The following is a 19,897-nucleotide window of genomic DNA, read 5'->3' as shown; positions in this document are numbered from 1 at the left end:
AGTATTAGTTGCAGGCCAGTCTTATACTTACCCTTTGTGGAAAACACCCACTATAGCCTTTACTAATCCTGACGCCTCTTCCTCTTTTGCTGACAAAGAGGACTTTGCTTGTTTTTCTGTAATTGTTTCCTCTGCCTCCAATACTTCCCAACCCAAAACTCCCACTGGCTCTGATGTCTCCAGTGGTTTCTTTCCTTTTGTCTTGGCTACCTCTGTTACTGTCATCTCTACTTGTGATTTGCTGGGGACCCAGAAACAACAGTTGCATGATCCACAGAACCCGAGCAGCACCACAAAATAAAATACAGCATTTACAGAGATACTGAAATTTACCATGCACTGTATTGTCATGTTGAAAAAGCAAATAAATGTAAATGTCAAAACAGGCAAGCACTAAACTGACCCCTTTCACAGCAAACAATGCAAGAGCACTGGGCTCTTCTACTTACCCCTTATCTACACAAAGGTCTATGTTTTGCTTTGCATCATCTTTGAATTTCTCCTCTGTCATAAAACCAAACATAGTAAGATACACCAAAAAAAACAAGACATAGAAAGGTGTATATTCACACTGTGAATGGCTCACCATATGCACGTGCTGTGCTCGAAAGGCTAAGAGATGTGAAGGGAACACCAGGCGTTCTTGGGTCTTTGTGATATGACTTAGTTGACTGTGCGTGAGGCAATTGTTGTGGTGTATGCTTCCCAGGAGAACAATGGACTTTAATGATCATAGTTTCGTTCTCTTCTGAAGTCAATTGTGAAATGCCGGGGAGCCCAGGGATTTGAGTTGAATGTGGACATGACGGGGCCATTGCTACCATGTACTTCATTTCATCTTGGTCATGTTTGGCAGGGAATTTTGCAATGACACAAATCTTCTCATTCTGCAACTTCTCAAACAAGGACTCGCTGTGCGTTGTCCTAGTTTGTATATTTATACATTCAGAGCTAAGTGTCCTTGCTGATGGGAAACCTGGGATGCATGAAACACATGAAGCAGATGTGTATAAGCTGACCATGTTGGGTGGTCTGTTTACAACTTGAGCAGAAGGAAAACCACATACTCTGGCTTCTTTTGGGCATGATGTCACTAATGTCACCATGCCTTTCGTGCTGTAGCAAGGTAGCTGGTCATATTCAGTAAGTGGGAACATTATTTCTGCCCTTTTCTCCTGAGGCTTTATCAAAATTGTGCTTGTTTCATTCAGCCACACTGTGTTTGGGATTGTAGTCATAGAGGCAAATCCTTTGAGACTTGAAGCACTGGAACAGCAAGGTACAAAACGTATCATATCAGGTTCAATCTTGGATTTCATTTGACGTGCCGAGGGGAACCCAGGGATTGTGGAAGCTTCTGGACAAGATGGCACTAAGGCCAACATTGTCTTTATAGTTTCTCTGTCTTGATATGGGCTGTGCATTATGAAAAATGACTCCTTTAATGGCTTATCACACAATGTGGGTGGATCAAAAACCCATTTGAATTTTGAGGCCCCTTCAAAGGATGCAAATCCTGGGAGATTGGATACTTTGGAGCAAACAGGTACAAGACATAGCATATTGTATTTGGGAACAGATGGGAAGCCTGGAATCTTTGATGGTCTTGGGCAAGAAGGAACCAAAGCAAGCATGTTGTTTGGTTCTTCGATGTTAATTGGTGACCTGGTTATCCTAACCGGAACGTTCTTTTGTGGTTTTTCCATCAATGAACCCAGTTCAGTAAACCATCCTTCTTCCTTGTGCCCTTCAACTGATGGAAATCCAGGTATGATAGAAGCTAGGGGGCACAATGGAAGGAGGTTGACTACATTTAGGCCATAGTACACCTTTTTGGGATTTGGAATAGATGGGAAACCGGGGATTCTTGTAACTTTAGGACAGGATGGTACACAGAAAACCATAGTCTTCCTTATCTTTTTGTTGTCATTTGATGTGTCAAATATGACCTTCTTCTTTGGCAGGCTCTTCAGCATTGACCCTTTTTCTGTTACCCAACCTACACTTACATCCCCATCAACTGATGGGAATCCAGGAATTTTGGAAAATTGCAAGCACGATGATACAAGGCTGATTATATTTGGTGCACTATACATGTTTTTGGCATTTGGATGAGAAGGAAATCCTGGCGTTCGTGCCTCTTTTGGACAGGAAGTTACAAGAGAAACCATTGCTTTCATTGCTCTCTTATCTCCTTCAAATCTGTCATTCAATAACACTAGCTTTTCTTTCAATCTTGGTTCAAATAGTGGTTTCCTGCTCACTGCCCATTCTTTTGAAGTAAGAGATGACGGAAATCCTGGTATTTGTGACACTTTTGAGCATGCGCTTGAAAGACTGACCATATTTGTCATGTCAACGTTATTTATCCTGGGTTTTGGGGCAGAGGGAAAGCCAGAGATGAGTGATTTTCTTGGGCAACTTTGTGCAAGAGACACAGCTTCTTTCATGTCTTCTCCTGTTTTCTCATTTTCCGGTAGTAATGTAGACTTCTTTTTCATTTGCTTCTCCCATAATGGCTGATGAAAAGTGTTCCAGTCTTTGCTGTCATCTTTCTGCATTGAAGGAAAACCAGGAATACTTGATCCGGCTGGGCAAGATGGAAGGAGATTGACCCCACTAAAACCATTATAGTTTACTGTAGGGTTCAGGACAGATGGAAATCCAGGGATGCGAGCTTGTTTTGGACATGCTAGGGCTGAAGCTGACATGGCTCTCATGTCATCATTGTAGGGTCTCTCTTCAATCATAACTATGTTTTTTTTTGTCTGTGTTACTACTATGGGTTTGTAATCTGTAGCCCAGCTTTTGCTCAATGGTTCAATTAATGATGGTACACCTTCAATACAAGAGGTTTTGGGGCAAGATCTTAGAAGGCTCATCATATCTGATCGATGATGTGCAAAAGTAGGTTGTGTAATTGAGGGGAGGCCTGGTATGCAAGAATGTCTTGGGCAAGTTGGTACCAAAGCTACCATAAGTGTCATTTCATCCTTGTCTTTTGGTGATGCTCTCATTACAACAAATTCTGCTTTCACTTTGTTTTCCAAAAGTGGAGCCTGTTGAGATACCCATGATCTGTTGTTGCCTTCATTGATAGATGGGACACCAGGTATACTGGATACACATGGACAACTAAGATAAATATCCACTATATTTGGGCCATTAAAAACTAAACTGTATTGTACTGCAGAAGGAAACCCTGGATTTATAGCCTTTTCGGGGCAAGAGGGTAACAGTAAAACCATTTGGTTCTTGTTCTTTTCTTCATCCTGTAAGGTATATGGCTGTAATATTTTCTTCAGTTTTGATTGTTTCTTCCATATTGGCTTTTCATCTCTAAGCCAGTGTTTTTCATTCATGGACAACCTGGACGGCATGCCAGCAATGCTTGTCACACTGGGACAGATATCCAAGAAACTGGACCGTTTGTATTCCATTTCAGGATTCACATCGTATGGCACATGTCGTGCACAATGGTGGGAAGACGTTATATTCACAATGTCATCATCCTCTGATGGCCTCACAATGTCATCATCCTCTGATGGCATCACAATGTCATTATCCTCTGATGGTATCACAATGTCATTATCCTCTGATGGCATCACAATGTCATTATCCTCTGATAGCGTATCGCAAGTAGACTTACTGTCCAGTAGGCATTCATCTGTTTGTTTAGCAGTAGCAGTGAATTTGCTAACTGTTGGATATATTAGATCTGCTCTCCCAGCTTCTGTATGTGTCTTCATTTCATCACCATCAGTGTCTAACATCGTGGAAACGAAACTAACCATTTCTTTTGTCTTTTCCATTTCTTCTTCTAATGTGTTTCTGTGTGCCTCTGTGGTAACCTTTGGTAGCTCCTCCCATACTATGGTCTGGTCTGTAGGACATTTTACTGTAGGTGCCTTTGGTAGTTCCTCCCATACTATTGTCCTGTTTGTTGGATGTTTTTGTAACAGCTGCTCTGCATTATTTATTTGGGGTTGGGATGGGAGTTGTGCTTCACCAGCAACTAGGCATGATGGTTGCAGTGAAACCATGTTTTCATGTCTAAAGAGAAGGTAGATTAAAGTAAGTTATAGTCAAAGTTTACTGTTGGAAGATGCCAAGTAAAAATTATAATAATGTAAAAATGTGCACAAGCCTTTCAACAAAGTATTTTGTAATTCTACATATTTTCATCATAGAATGCAAACTGGTACAGTGTAACTTAATCAATTAGTGAGAAAGTAATTTAGTGCTTGACAATATAATTACAACACATTTATATATAGCAGCAATGGAAATAAAACTCCATATTACTACTTATTATCATTTGTATAATAGGTATTTTACAGTAATATATGCAAGTTTAACACATGCAATTCACTTCAAACAGCCGGTATTAAAACAACCATCCACAAGAGCTAAAAAAGCCGCACTGCAAACAAAACAACATAACACAACAGGTTAATTCCACAACTACAGCTTTAACAGCCAGTCTGGTAAAGCCAGCATTATTTCTGAAAAAAAAATTACTTCAAATTATTTAACAATAATATTCTTCACAGTATATCCATTTAATAGCCAGAGTTGTAAAATATAAAAAGCAAAGTGCTTGAAAGTAAACATTGAACTAAATCTTTCCATAGAAATAATTGATATTTTCTTTAAATTAAGACTTTCACACACAGAGAACTCTTCTGCAACAACTACATAATTCTTTAGTAATTTTAAGTTTCTTAGCCTCATGGTGTCTTTATTTGTTTTAATCTTTTATAAATTTATGAATAGATTTCCAAACTGACTTGCACTTGAATTCTGCTGCCGATTTGTTATAAATCTGATGCCTTTGGCAAACAATTTAGCTCACATGCACTAACGCTATGAACGGCAGGAAATGAAGCCTACCTCAAGAGGACATGATACATTAAAACCATGCAACAGACATCACTACTCTGGAACAATCTAACAAGAGCAGAGACTAACTATTAGCCTCTCTCATACTTGCACACTCGCAGAGGCATGAAGCCATTATGCTTCACAGTCACTACAACAGAGTTTGCCCTTCACATATATTGATGTCTTAGTTTCTTGAATATCCTTTTGACCCCATAGGCTGACATAATGACAAGTGACAATAGGGAAAAACTGAACCACAGAATAAATCAAAGCATAACATACAAGAAATGCAGATTATGCAGAGGGTGCTGATATAAAGCAATTGCATGATTAAGGAAATGCATCACCACATTGCATCACCAAGCAAACCAAGGCAACCCACCTCTTCCTAACACTCAAGAATATAGGCATGTCAGGAATGGAGTGCCACATTCTGCAATGCAAGTTTCTGAAAACAGAATCAAAAAGCAGATGGTTCAAAGCCTACACTGCTGACAACACAGAGAGAACTCCAACTCCAACTCTCCAACTCACCCTTTTTCTAGACCCGCTATTTCTTCCACCTCAATCGGTATCCAAAAGCTCTGTTCATCTTTATATCTTTTCAAAGCTGAACACCCATCGGATTTAGTTTTCTCTGTGTCAAGTTCTAATCTGATTGCACTGGCCTCATCCCATACCATCTTAATTCCACCAACTCTGGAGGATGGCTGGTCCAGAAAATGTGATGATGGTAAGTCTTTGACAACGGCTTCAGCCTCTATTGTCATTCTTTGGTGTACTTCCTCTGGTACATCTTGGCTTGGGAATTTAAACAGTTTTGATTTCTCTCCGACAGAAACCTTACAAATAGAACGTTCTTCCAGTGACAGCTGTTGATTTGTATGTTTTTTTCTTTCATTTGCAATTCCAGTTGTTGTTCCTGGCCACCCCTGTTCTGAATGGTGCACATGTCTGGATGGTACCCCAAGAACAGAGGCTTTCTTTGGGCAAGATGGCACACTATTTACCATATTTGGAAGCTGATATATTTCAGGCATTGGAACTGTTGGGAAGAATGAACTAAGAATGTTTGGACGAGAAGGAGAACGATACTTTGTATCAAATATACTGCAATCTTGTATCTCTACCATCCCCACTGGCCAGCGCACTACATTAGAATCCGAAACCGTTGACACTCTTGAGGGGAAGCCAATGATACTTGACTGTGGTGGGCAACATGGCAGCAACTGTACCATGTCTGGATGTGTGTCCACAATGGCATCAACAGCTTGGTGTCGTGGAGCGGATGGAAATCCAGGGTTCAGGGCTTGTCGAGGACATGATGGAAGCATACTCAGCATTATTTCTTTTTCCCTATAAGATGTATCCTTAACTGTTAAATCTTGGTCGACAACTCTGTACCTTCTATTAAATGACTTTTTCAAAACAACATCCTTGTTCACATACCAGCCATCGAAATCTTTTGCTCTATTCTTTGCTGGTAAACCTGGAATTTCACTATGTTTAGGTAAAGAGGCTGCAGTTTTTAACATGCTCATAACAGCTTCCACAGGTCTCTCTCCTTCCTTGGAGGGAATTCCATGAATAGATGAGTGTTTCGGACAGGGTGGCAACATTGATACCATAATCCTAACCATTGCCTTTTCTGTTAAAAACATTTTATGGTCATGTATAACTGACAGTCTCCCTCGGTTTCTTAATGGCCTTTCATAAACTGGCCTTTTATACACATTCCATTCCGCCTCATCAGAACAACTGTGGTATCTCGAAGGTATTCCACATATGCTTGAATGTCTTGGACATGTAGGCAATACATTGATCATACTTGGTATATCTGCTAACACCTGACATGGCACAGATGGAAAGCCTGGTAAACAGGCTGTCTGTGGGCACGATGGCAATATTGATACCATATTTATGATCATATCACAATCAGAATAGAACACATTAATATCCAGTAAATGTAATTTAACTGCCGACTTCTCCCGAGGAAGTAGCAGTGACTTACTTTCCATTAGCCACTTTGACTGTTTGCTGGTGTCTCTTAGTGGCATTCCAGGAACTCTAGATTCCTTTGTACAACTAGGCAATACATTTACCATAGTTGGGCCATCTGCTAAAGTCAGTGTTAGAGCAGACGGAAACCCAGGGACACTGGCATTCTCAGGGCAGGAGGGTAATATTGCACTCATACTGTCAGCAGTGTTCTCCTCAAAACACAAAACTGCATTTAGAATCTGCACTTCCTTTTTGATAAATGGACAGTCCCACTGTTTACTTTTAGAAGCAAACCATTCATCACAGCTAGACAAACAGAGTTTTTGTCCAGTCTTTGAAGGCCAACCAGGGACTCGACTATGTATTGGACATGAAGGCATTACATTAACCATACTGGGTTCTTGCGGAGCAGAGGGTAAGCCAAAGACGTCGGCTTTGCGCGGGCAACTTCTCAGCATATCTACCATATCTTTATGGAAATATGTGTATTTCAGTGTCCACTGAACAAGGTAAACTTGGTTTTTCTTCTCTGGTCTCTTGATGATAAATTGCCTCAAGGCATGCCAATCTTTGTTGTCTGAAATGTTTTGATTTTGAGACAGCATTCCAGGAATTTGGGTCTGTCTAGGGCATAAAGGTTCAAGACTGACAATACTCGGTAACAGCTTCTTGGATCCTGTGGGCAGACCGACACGGCAGGTCCTCGCAAGGTATAATGGCAACACTGCCGCTGTACTGAATATTTCTCTTTTGTCAACATTCTGGCCTGCACCTGGGGAATTATCAGGAGTAAATACTCCCCCTTTACTTCTTATAAAAGTGTGTATATTTATATCCAAACCCTCACCTTGAGCATCAACTGGCTCCTTAGAGATTAAACCAATGACTTTTCTTGGGAAATTCAGATCTTGGCTTGCTGCAAATGGAGCACTGGGCACACTCTGCTCTTTTCTTGGCACAGAAGGAAAACCAGGGATGGTTTCTTTCCAGGGACAAGATGGTAACATTTTTACCATATGTTCTATATTTGCTTTATTCTCATGTGACTTTTCCTGAACCAGAGCAGGATTACTTCGCAATGGCCTATCTAAAATAAATTCCCTTAAAATATGCCAGTTGTCATTATATGCCATAAATCCTTGTCTACCTGGAATGCCTGCAACAATTGTCTGTTTGGGGCATGTAGGGAGAAGACGAGTCATACTTGGAGTATGTGAAGCCTTCTGCAATGGTGAAGAAGGAAACCCTGGAACACTGGCCTTTCTAGAACATGTTGGCAACATGGCCACCATCATTTTAACCATATTAGTACCAGTAACTGCTTGCTCTTGAACACAAGACATATGCAAAACCAATGCTTCTTTTATCTGCAATTGTTTCTTCCACAGAGAGCAATCGTCCCAAACATTATTTTCAAACCCAGTCACTGCTCCAACAGAAGCTAACCCTGGAATCCTGCAAATTCTGGGACATATTGGTAAAAGACATGTCATATTTGGCTCACGTTTCAAAGCAGATGGAAATCCAGGAATAGTGGCAGACCTGGAGCAGGACGGTGTTAAGTCCACCATTTTTGACGTTCCTGTACACCCCTCAAAAATAGAAATGTAGTCCAAATGCAGGAGTAAAGGAACTCTGTTGCTGGGTAACTTCTGAGGCATTAACCTCCTATTAGGCCAAGCTGTAATTTCTGACTGATTTAGAGATGGCATGCCAGGAATCTTGGAAGATAGTGGGCAGCTTGATTGTAACTTAATCATACTTGGAATGCCTACAGATGCTCCAATCTGAACTTCAGGCTGTAAAGTGGACGGTAAAAGAGAACAAGAACTCCATGTTGTACATAATTGACCGAGTTCCACCTTAGATATGTACACGCCCATTTCTTCTCCACTGGCTTCAGCGCTAGGTAACACAAGTTCCTGTGTGATGCTCCTATCTCTTTCACACAAGGGTTTCCTATCCATGGACCAAGCAACTTTTTCAGTTCTCTCTTTCTCCATACAATGTTGTGGGTCAAAACCATGCACATGAACGCTTTTGGTGGAAGATGATGCAAAGTCTACTTTAAATTCTTCTCTTTGTTTAGATAAATTGTCTGTTGCATCTTGCTGTGATGAGAGAAACCCAAAAGAGTCCAATCTTGAAGTGCGTTGATCTGGGGCATTCATGTTGTATACTGTTTTCTTATCCATCATGGGTATTGGATCAGCAGGGCTTATTCTTTGAGTCTTTTTTTGTTGCTTCTTCTGATGTGAGTTTTTTGCAATGGACCATTCTCCAGACTGAGCAGCCATTCTCTCATTTCTGAAGGAATAAAGTATACCAAAATTCGATGTCAGGAAAAAAAGACTGTAGTCCTTAACAAAGCTTTTTTGAAAGTCTACACAACATTGACTTATCGTTAATCTTCATGATTTACTTTTGCATTGCAAGTATTACATGTTGGAATGGGGATAGCACTGATTGAGTAACAAGCTACACTTACCCCAAATCCATAGTTACAGCTTCTTTTTTATGAGCCAATCCTATCCTTGCTATTGGTTTTGTGTCAGAGGTTGTAGCAATTTTAGGAGAGTGCAGCAAAGGTCCCTGTAGTGATCTGGAAGTTGGTTGGGGATTGGTAGGAGAAAGGGGTATGTGTTGAACGGGTATTGAATTTCCTAACTGAATGGACATCATGGACAAGTGACTTCCTGGTTTGGCCACTGAAGCAGTGGTATAATCTTGACAATCAGGGTTTAGTTTAGGTGCCAAAGTGAAGGGAGGAACTGTTCGCTGAATGCTCGGGAATGTCCTTGTTGGCCTTAATTCTGTTTGATTCATCTGTGCTTCTGGCATCTCAAAATATTTTAACCCTTGGGCTACTGGCTTTCTTGGGTTTAGGGACAGAAGTGAGGCCATAGACTCAGGTCTGAGGGACAAACACATGAAGATCAAAGTTATGACGTAAGGAAAGTCTCCACCGCAGTAATGCAGTCCATATCCAGTCCATATCCAGGCCATATTCGCACACAAGCAAAAGAGCAATGTGACATAGAACTACAAAAGATAACAGGAGATTCAAACCACGAACCAAACAAGCATTTTGTGATACATCACGAAACGAAGAACCAGGCCTTGCCAAGCAGCCGCAGCCTTTTTAAATAACACACTGAAATAACACTGCCCGAAAACTTGGCACTGTCAACGTACAAAAAATATTTTTGATGATCCCATATTCTATGCAATTTCACAAGCAGCTGAACAAGCAGTGTAGTGATACATGTTCGCAGTGCTAAAACATTGCCACATAATATAAGCTGTAAAATATGCTAAACAGAGGGTACCACAGTCTTGCTTCACCAGATTTTACAGTAAAATATATTTAAGGATTTTTTATATCAAACTGAGATATTTTCCTTCTGTCGGGAGACATGCAAACCATTCCAAATACATTTGAATGGTAGCACTGGACCCGAATATTGAACGACTCAGTTAAAAAAAGTTTGTCTGGTTTACAATTTTGGTAGTCAAACATTTGCTTATTTATTATATGTGTTTTCCCCCTCATGATACAAACATGCATAAAACACACTAAACCTTTTGGAAAATGTTTCTTATCCAATAACAAAAATACAAACAACAGTACTGCAGAATAACAGAATCCCTAAAAATAAATTCCAGTTTAAATAAACCGAAAGACAAAAGTTGCAGGGCTATGTCGTTCATATCAGCTAAAAACGAAGAAATGTAAATGAAGAGCCCTCGTTGCTAGAGGTCGAGTCCCTTCTGATTACTCCCAAAGCAGAATTCTTTGAAACATTCCCAGAAGCACTTTGAAGCCAAACAAATAAAGCATATAAAAGCCAAACATAAAGCATCTAAAAGCCAAAGCTGCTAATCAAAGCCTTACCACGAATGGCAAATCCATGCCAAACACGCTATGTGAGTTATGTACCTTAATGTCGCGTGGCCCTTGTGTAGACAGAGTCTTTGTGAAAGCTGCATTAAGGTGTTTTGATGACTAGAGGGAATAAAGTAAATCCCCGAAACAAGCGAAAGCCTTGTGATCTTCGTACAGGTAACATATCTAGCAGAATGGACACTCCTTTGGAGTCCTTTTTCAAACAAACAAGTTCCAGTAATTTTGAAATTAATATTAGGTTCTTCACTAATTACTCATTTACTTTGGCTTCCCCATTCTAATACATTATATAATGTATAAATGAATAATAATACATAGTAATACATTATAATACATTATGTAAATGAATAGTACAAACATTATGTGTTGTAATGCGAAATTCTCACCATAAATATATAAATCACATATGAATTGAGACATTAAAAATATAAATGTGAAATGTATTTGTGTATTTCTGTACACTTATGTGTCTATATTTTTTACATTTATTTAATAATGTTGCCATGTATGATAATTATTTTCTTTTGTTTATTTTGTTTCTGCCTATATTTGTTTTGCTCAATGATTTTATGAAGCTCTTTTGTTACTTTTTTTAAAAAGTGCTTTGTAAATAAATCAAAGGTTTGCCAAATCAAGGTCCTCTCACAAGCTTTTTAATCCCATTCAACCCTATCACATGAATAGGAGAATAAAGGTCTCTCAGCTCCGACCCCTGGAGAGAGTTTCCTCAGCTGTTATGAGCGAACTCCTCATTTAATACATTCAACACCACAAATTGATGCCATTAACCTCATCGGCGTATCAGTGGCGGAATTAGTCCTTTAGAGCCATGCCAACCACACCATATATTATTAAAAAACACCAAACCTGTCATATGGACTTACCCTGCTGATGCCTTCACAACCTCAAATCCAAAACGTGCGTCTCTCTCCCGCTCTGAAGCCCTGGACGACTCTGGCCTCCGGCCGGCCGGCGCTCTGGGATCAGGGGCTGAACAGCAGGAAGTGACACACAGTTAGCCATGCAGTCACTGCCTGAAGGGGTCACTTATTCTACTTGTTGTGTTGTGTGTTCACGCTCACTTGTGGGAGTCGTACCCTGGTTGTCCTCTTCACTCAGCGTGCTTAACTGTCTTTTGAATTCTGGAACAAAAGAAAAGCATAGAAGGAATTATACGGAATAAGATTGAGGTTCATATGGCACTCGTGTATGTTTTCTTTATTAAGTGTTTCACTGCTTTAATGAAAACAACCAGCAGGGGGAGACGTGTGCTTGCTTTAGTCACACAGCTTGGTTCCTTTTTGATTCTGTACCTGCGTCTTGGTCACTGTGGAAGATTGTGGCAGTTTGGGAAATATGAGGCTGAGAGGAAGGAGGAAGAGGAGGAGGCCCAAAGAGCACAAGAGCAGAAGAAGGACTTAAAGGAGAAGGAGAGAGGGTCTCTAGTGTCGAGGGGCCCTGGGCTCTCCAGGAAGGAACGAATCCAGACCCTCCCTGGGGTTTCTGCTCCAAAGAGGATGAAGCTGACAGAGGGGAAACATGATGGGGCAGAGGGGTGATGGGAAGGAGGAGAAGAGGAGAGGGAATGGAAGGTGTAATATCAATGACACATCATGTGCTTTCAAGAATCCATTAAGCATTTCACTAGTGTTAGTTCTGCATGTTTATGGTACATGCAATGACAAGACCATGAGAAACAAAAACTACTAAGGTTAGCCCAGTTTTCACAGAGCATCTTCACATACATCTTGACCACTGTGCTAATGTACTACATACAGGGCAATCTTTATAACACCAACAGTATGTCTATATTGCAATATAAACATACTTACGATGCGTCATAGTTTTCTTAAAGCTCTGTCTAGTCATAGTTTTTGGGTCTTATAAATATCTATAATGCTTTATAACAATGCTCATACCTTATCATAAAGCATTTTACATAAAAGGTCAAGTATCATTATACTTCAGAATTGCTGGTCACTCACTGGGATTTAAAAAAAGGATTTTAGGGTGTTATAATTCCCATAGTTGTAGAACATTCTAATGATATTATTCTGGGTGGTCGTTGGTAAATGAAGCCACTAAGTGACCAGCTATCGTAAAGTATTATCAATATCAAATGTGATGATTCTCGTTATATTGTTATATCTATGACTATACAGAGCTGTAAGAACATTCAAACGTATTAGAACTCTGTTATGGATGGATCACATGGATTATATCTCCCAGCTGACCTGGGAATCCCTCGGGATCGCCCAGAATGAGCTGGAAGATGTTGTGGGTGAGAGGGAAGTTGGCCTGCTGCCACCGCGACCCGGCCCCGAATAAGCGACTGTTAGTGACGGATGGATGTGTAACTATCTTATGCATTGTAGAAATGGCCGACATATAAAGAATTCTGCTGCCTGTTACACAATATCTGACAAGACGTAGTTGTGACTCTCGTTAGCTCGCACGATGTGTGTCAAAGTAACAGCGTGGAGATTTGGTTCCTATGAAGATGTAAATCTTTAAAAACAGCTTTGGAAATCCATTCTCAACTTCTCAACTCATTCATTTTCTAAAACATCCTGTGAATGTGTAGTTTTTACCAAACAACAGGAAGACATTGTGCGTCTGATGGGGACTATTTTCTGTGGCGTTTTAATCCACATCAGGTGTTCTGTGAGTATTTGTGGCAGCAGGAATTAAACAACAGTCATTACTTAACGTCTCGACAGCTCTACTACTGTCTGTTTGGGCAATGTCAGTCTAGATAAAATAAACAGCAGAATTCTTTGTTCTTTGTGAACTCCTCTTAAGGCTGAAGGATGAACAAATGCTACAAACAAGTACATGGAATGTGAGACACACAGCACAGCAGAGAGGTAGAGCAGAATTACATGGCGTCTCTCTCTGCTTTTTCTGCAGCCCTGCAGGCTGTCCAGGATCATTGGCAGAGAGATGCAGAAACTTAGGGGAGCAGGCAGGCTGTGCTAGAGGCGCCTGAGATTTAGGAGGCCTCCATTCACTCTGCCACGAAGCTGGGACGAAATAAGGAGAAGGGAAATACGAACATGGAGGGAGGAGGGAGGAACAGGAGTAAATGCGTAGTAACAGGTGCATGGACGGCCACTGAGCGGGATCCGACCCTGTACCTGTCTCGGGGGCAGACGGCAGGCTGGTGGGCCTCGTGAGGGCGGAGCCTAGCTCTACCGCGGAGGAGATGCGAGCTTTGGGCTGTCTGGAAGCAGCAGGCGGTGGAGGTATAGGAGGGATGGAGCTGAGAGGAGCTGAAGAGGAGCAGGAGGAGGAGGAGGAGGAGAAAGAGGGTGTAGAAGAAGGAAAGCCCTGAGCTCTCCAGGCACTGGGACAGGCTGCGAGAGGAAGACGGAGAGATTTAAAGAAAAGTAGGGATGAAGAAATGGTCTAATGCTGCATGATTGTGATTTAAAAGAACAATTTGAACAGGCTCTAAAAAAGAAAAAGATGAGTTGCTAAGTGTTGTTATTTATTATAGTTAATAATAGATGTAATATGTATTACAAAGGCCAAAGATGTTTTACACAGATATTTATAAGATCAAAGCTGAAGTAGGAGCTCATGTCTGTCTTGTGTGTGAATGCAGCATTATCCCAGAAGCAAATCAAGGCCAACAAACAAGCACCTTCCACCGTATTTTGTGTCATCTCATCAATTAGAAACCAATTACCACTTTGAATGGACTCACGCAATACCTGTTTGTGAGGTATCAGTGAATGTGGGAGAGCGTAGAGATGGATCGGAGGGGGAGGAGGAGAGGGAAGAGGTGGAGGTGGCTTTAAAAGGGGTGAAGGTGGCGAAAGCCTCCAGGCCCTCGGCTGGAGAGAAGTCACTGTGGAAGCTATGGGGCCTTCGAGGAGCTGTATTGGGCACTAAAGGAAGACCACAGAGGATGGACAGGAAGTGGCGGGAAAGTAAGAGGAAAGGGGAGAGCGGAAAGACAAACCAAAAGACAGCACAATGGTGTGAAACTAGAAATACACAGAATGTTTCCAGCCAACCTAAAACCTTTAAACAGATATCGGCATATGACAAATGAGGGCATAATCACACGGCAATGAGACAAGATTTTGGTTTTGGACGTGACTATTTATAGTCTGAAGATTATTGATCAATCAGGTTTGAGTAGTCTTTGGTTGGATTGCAGGTAAACAGTCCGTGTGGGAGAGCAAAAGAGGAGGAAGACACTGGAACCCATCGCAAGTTATCTTATGACAATTTAGCTTTTTATTAAATTTCATTAGAAATTAACAGTTGTATCTCAAAGTCATTCTCTGCATCTAAAGTTGCTAATTTGACTGTAGACAATGGCCAATGAAGAGGAAGGCCTGGATATCCATTATGTCTTGTCCAAATATCACCTGAACCCAGGAATAGGGGTGTCATGCAGTAAAGTGTCTTGTAGCCTGCAAGAATGCAGATAATCCTTCTCAAAAGTTTTGGCCGTTTTACCCAGAAGCTAAAACGTCGTCACGATAGTCGATGAGTTGCAAGATTACAGTCAACCAAACTGCAAACAGAATGGGATGTCATGAGAGCCATTGGATTAGGTATTAATTTCACCTCTATCCGTATCGACTACTACATTTCTGTCATCGGGACAATTTATATTGTAATTTCAAACATCTGCAGTGAAGGTTTTTGCTTAGTGGGGAGGAAACAGAAAATAGAAATAAATGACCACAGACACGCTTTCCTTTTCACAAACAATCAACGGTTTCACAGCCTTGCAACAGTCCTGTCTGAATGTGGCCGAAGAGAAGCCACAAGACAAGAAACTAGTTCAGTAAGAATGGACCGTGAACAGGACATCAAGATCCCATGTTTGAGAGTCACGGGCTTGTTCTAATTATTTGATTCCAGGGCATACATGATTTCTTTATGGAATATAACTGGGACTGTTTGTCCAACCCTCGACCCACCGTAACAGTGGGATCTATAACTTCACTCACTCAGCAACAGTACCAGCCTTACAGGAGACATGTCTGTATCTTTAAGTTTAGAAAGTGAGGTTCTCACTTTGTGTGGCTATTTGCGTGTGAAACAACATTAATTCCTCACTTTATATGAATTGACAATATTTACTGTCATTTTCAATAAATGTTACGCCAGAGTCTCAAATAATTGCAACAAAAATGGAGTTTTTTTATTCAATCACCCTTTCTAATTGTTTTTTTTTTTCGTAAAAAAATAATCGAGGGCTTACAGTGCATGTCATAAAAAATTGTATTGTAATTTTATCCGGAAAACAAATTGAGCCTGTGTAAATATGATAATACTAAAAAGTATGAATTAACAAAAAAAGGATCTACCAAAATAATCTGCCCCTGAAAGTGAAAAGCGACACACATGAGCAGAAATATCTGTTGAGCGATACCTGATCCGGCTGTAGGCTGGAAGATTTTGGGAAGCGCAGGAGGGTGAGCACGTGTAAAGGCTGGCAAAGAGTAGGCATAGGGGGAGGGCCGAGCCTGCTGGGTAATGCCTGGTGGCCGTGTACATAAATAGGATGGAACAGAGAGGTCTGGGGGTTCAGGCAGAGGAGGACGAGATGGAGCCGAGATGGCGGAGGAAATGCCACAGGACGTTTTCCCATCCATCTCTGAGGTTACCGGGTGAAGACGAGTAGGATGGAAGGACAGGGTGAAGGGAGAAAGATGGGGAGAGAGGGAATTAATGAAGGTTTGAATGAAAAGAAGAATGATACGAGGAGTAAAACAGAATACAAGATGAAGAGGTGAAAGTGGGGTTGTGGTAATGAGGTTTTGCTGTAAATGTGTAAAAAACATAGAGGAAGTAAAAAGGGGAAGAGGCATGAAGAAAGAGTGGCTTTTTTAAAATGGACTATGGTGGGTTTGTTATTTTTATGTCATGAATAATGTTATTAAACTGTGCAATGTGTGCTATCAGGAAAGTGGAAGATACATCTCTGGGCAGACAGTTACCTGTGGAGCCTGATTCAACTACAGGCCTCCAAGCCAGGTCCTGTACTCTCATGCTAGAGGAGGCCGAGGCTGTCACGGGGAGAAAAGGGAACACCAGACGGAGAGATTAAAGGAAAAGGGAACTGGGTTTCAAATAGGAAAGAAAAGAGGAAGTAGCAGCCTGAGAAAAAAAGTTTTTAAAAAAGTAACAGAAAAAAGGAAGTCTTGGCCACAAATAATTAGACCTTGAAGAGTGGAAGCTGCAAATTGCAGCATCGAGCACAGCAACACAACTGTATTTTTGGGAGCATGTGCAGAGTACAACTGGTGTTGGAATGGAGCAGTGGACAGGGGGCTGAATTCAGAGAAAATGCTCAAAATATACAGGATTAGAGTTTTAAGTATACCAGAGAGAAGATTGGATATTCTCTCAGATTACAGGAGTACATTTACAGTAAAAAAAAAACCTCACTCAGTCGGAATTCTCCTGTGTTTATGGAGTACAGGTGGGGGGGGGGGGGGTATGCTAAGATAATCTTTGTAAATTGCATTTTTTTTTTCTGCGAAAAAAATCTTGGTAAATTCTTTTTTTTCACTTCTTATTTTTGGAAAACTGGAGGGAAAAAAAGTTTGTCAGGTTTTCATCCAAGGGAGTTTTCATCTCTCTGTGTACTTAGAGTACAGATGTATTTAGGTCAGGAGAGATACAAATATATAAGACGTATGTGTCTTATATATGAGTCTCTTCTGACCTAAATATATATTGTGTTTTAGCAGGTTTTAGCAAGCGCTCATGTTTTAGTCCAGGTGAACATTTTTAGTCCTGTTTAGAACAATGGGTAGTGGTGATGAACAAAAAAATCTATTAATGTCACCAGGAAAAACTTTTTGCACCCGTATCACAGATTAAATTTGTTTAAATAAAAAATAAATTTAGAACGAGTATCTTGGCATACTTTAACTGTTCCTAAATCATAAACACAGGAGAGAAGACTATTTAGATTGGACGGGTTTGTATCCCAGGGTTCACCAGGTTTGTAGTCAAAGATCATGTGTGATTTGATTTTTTGTTGTCCCAACAACTCCAACTGAGTGATGGCTCTTCAATTCAATTATCATAATAGCTTTGTTCAGTTTAAGTTTCATTCAGCATATATCAATAGTTTGGCTTTATACTTTTGAATCAGGAAGTTCAGTATTTGGATCAAGTAGCTGCTGAACGCCTCAGACTGTCACTGCATGTTAATTTGGTGTACTTACTAAAGGGATCCAACCCTTTCCCCATTCTTACCAGTAACATGAGTAGCTTGTCCAAAGCTGGCCCTCCTCTCCTCACCGCCTTCTTCATCACTGTCAATGAAGTCATCCAGGTTTCCAATGTCACTCTGTTTCATACTCAACAGACTGGCAAGACTCTGCATGTCCTCATCTCTGTGGAGTAGAACAAGAGTCCTCTTCAAGCATTGGATGGCCATGAAATATCAGGATTGGTCTTTAAACGACACTGCTTTCAGTGAATGCCGTCAACGTGCTGTTGGGTTGATGACTTACGTGGCCTTGCCCTCTTTGAGAAAGACACAAGACAGGTTCAGTTTCAGCGTCGCTTCCACCACTTTGACGGACAGCGGTTTGAGCTTCAGCGTGACGTCGTACTGGGCCGGCGTGGCACTGGCAAACTTCTTCATGTTGACATCTGCGGATGCCAGCACCTTCCTGCGGCCTTTTGTCTCCTAATAAAGGAAAACAATGGACGAGGAGGTTGAGTTGAACACAGAAAAGAAATCCTTCTTCCTGGGAATGTATTGTTGTCTAATTTAAACTCAATTAAATGAAAGAACCTCCCGACTCACATTTTCAATGACAAAAGTCCAGTCTTTGTCTTCAAACTCCTCTGCAGTTGGTTCCTGTTAATAGGCGAATAAATTAGGTTGTGCATTTCCCATTTGTAACCCAACTAATTTGATCAGCCGCTGCCACTTCCAGGCTTAAGCTCATACCTTGAAGAGTGTGACAGTGATGTCTAAACTCTCTGGAACCTGCCAAAGCACCAGGCCTCTGTAGGGGTTTTTGATCCCTGGCTGCCAGCTGTGGAGCTGATAGAAGACATAACACAAACGGGGCATTCAAGATCACACTTTACATACCAAGACTACACAACTAAACTGCATTCTTAATTATGGAAAAGTTGAGGGAAAGCTATTTGCGGGCGCAGTTTTGAACCCGACAGTTAACTTGTGAATTGAAACAGAACTAAATGAAAAGGCAAAAACATCATTTGGTAGGTTTAGTAACAGATTGTGGTTTGGCTGCAAAAATGTAGTAACTTGCGTATTGAGTCAGAATGGATTTTTTGTTTCAGACCTAACATGAACAACGGTCTCCTGGGTGAAAGTCCCGGCTGTGTTTGACCCATACATCCACACTGGCCACCTCACTATGTAGACTTTCATTTGAAACATACTTGTGATAGGCCTATATAAAAAACAAAAATGTGTTCCCTCACAACATAATTGACAATGCAGTTTTGACATAAAACACAACTCGACAATAAATACAGGCAGATTAAGGACCCTTTTGGAATCATTCAAATCCAGATTTGAAGTTTCACCAAAACGACTGCAGGAGCTCTGAAGAGACAACTGGTCAAGTTGAATGGATCTAAATGAACCTCGTCTCGTCGGTCTCTGCTTCGTACCTTTGTGCTGTGACGTCGGCTTCTCCTGATCCAAGACACTCTCAGTTTGTCTGGTTGCCTGCACAGCAGAGCACAAATAACATCTTAGTTAGTTTCCCGTGTTTCCTCCATCAACACCTTCTCCGTACCAGCAAGAATGTAACATACAGAAATATTACTCCCACACGCATGCAGATAGATATGCAAACAAGTTGTGAAAAGATGTTTCAGGTCCTTTCTCAGTGTGACTGTTGACCTTTTGAATACATAAATAATGCTCTATCGTGAAGAATTAAGGATCCAATCAATGGTAGGATTAGGGTTGAGTATCGTTTTAAGATGACCTTACCAGTACTCTTAACTCTCTGGAGAGACTCACTGAGGTAATTTTGTTGATTTTATATAATTTCTTAAATTTACCTTTTAAAGGCACTTGTATATCAGATACATATCCATGTATCAGAACAATCTCAGCTCTTTATATAA

The 19,897-nt window shown here is 40.8% G+C and overlaps 1 protein-coding gene across 1 annotated transcript in view; it reads right to left on the bottom strand.

Moving 5' to 3' along the window:
- ehbp1l1a (EH domain binding protein 1-like 1a) overlaps positions 1-19,897 on the bottom strand; it is a 36,228-nt gene that overhangs the window by 8,610 nt on the left and 7,721 nt on the right. Inside the window, exons 2-14 of the mRNA XM_068588124.1 lie at positions 19,433-19,490; positions 18,735-18,830; positions 18,588-18,641; positions 18,289-18,467; positions 18,029-18,168; positions 16,759-16,827; positions 16,191-16,415; positions 14,509-14,685; positions 13,930-14,148; positions 13,675-13,815; positions 12,106-12,315; positions 11,875-11,934; positions 11,677-11,782 (exon numbers count right to left, since the gene is read on the bottom strand). Of these exons, the coding sequence (XP_068444225.1) occupies positions 11,677-11,782; positions 11,875-11,934; positions 12,106-12,315; positions 13,675-13,815; positions 13,930-14,148; positions 14,509-14,685; positions 16,191-16,415; positions 16,759-16,827; positions 18,029-18,168; positions 18,289-18,467; positions 18,588-18,641; positions 18,735-18,830; positions 19,433-19,490 (1,734 nt within the window). The remainder of the gene's footprint in view (positions 1-11,676; positions 11,783-11,874; positions 11,935-12,105; positions 12,316-13,674; positions 13,816-13,929; positions 14,149-14,508; positions 14,686-16,190; positions 16,416-16,758; positions 16,828-18,028; positions 18,169-18,288; positions 18,468-18,587; positions 18,642-18,734; positions 18,831-19,432; positions 19,491-19,897) is intronic.

Source organism: Clinocottus analis, unplaced genomic scaffold (assembly GCF_023055335.1).
Source record: "Clinocottus analis isolate CAN_PGR_092001 unplaced genomic scaffold, fCliAna1.0.p SCAF_21, whole genome shotgun sequence".
NCBI lineage: Eukaryota > Metazoa > Chordata > Actinopteri > Perciformes > Cottidae > Clinocottus > Clinocottus analis.
Note: the sequence above shows the minus strand (reverse complement) of the source record. Positions and strands in the feature narration are given on the sequence as shown.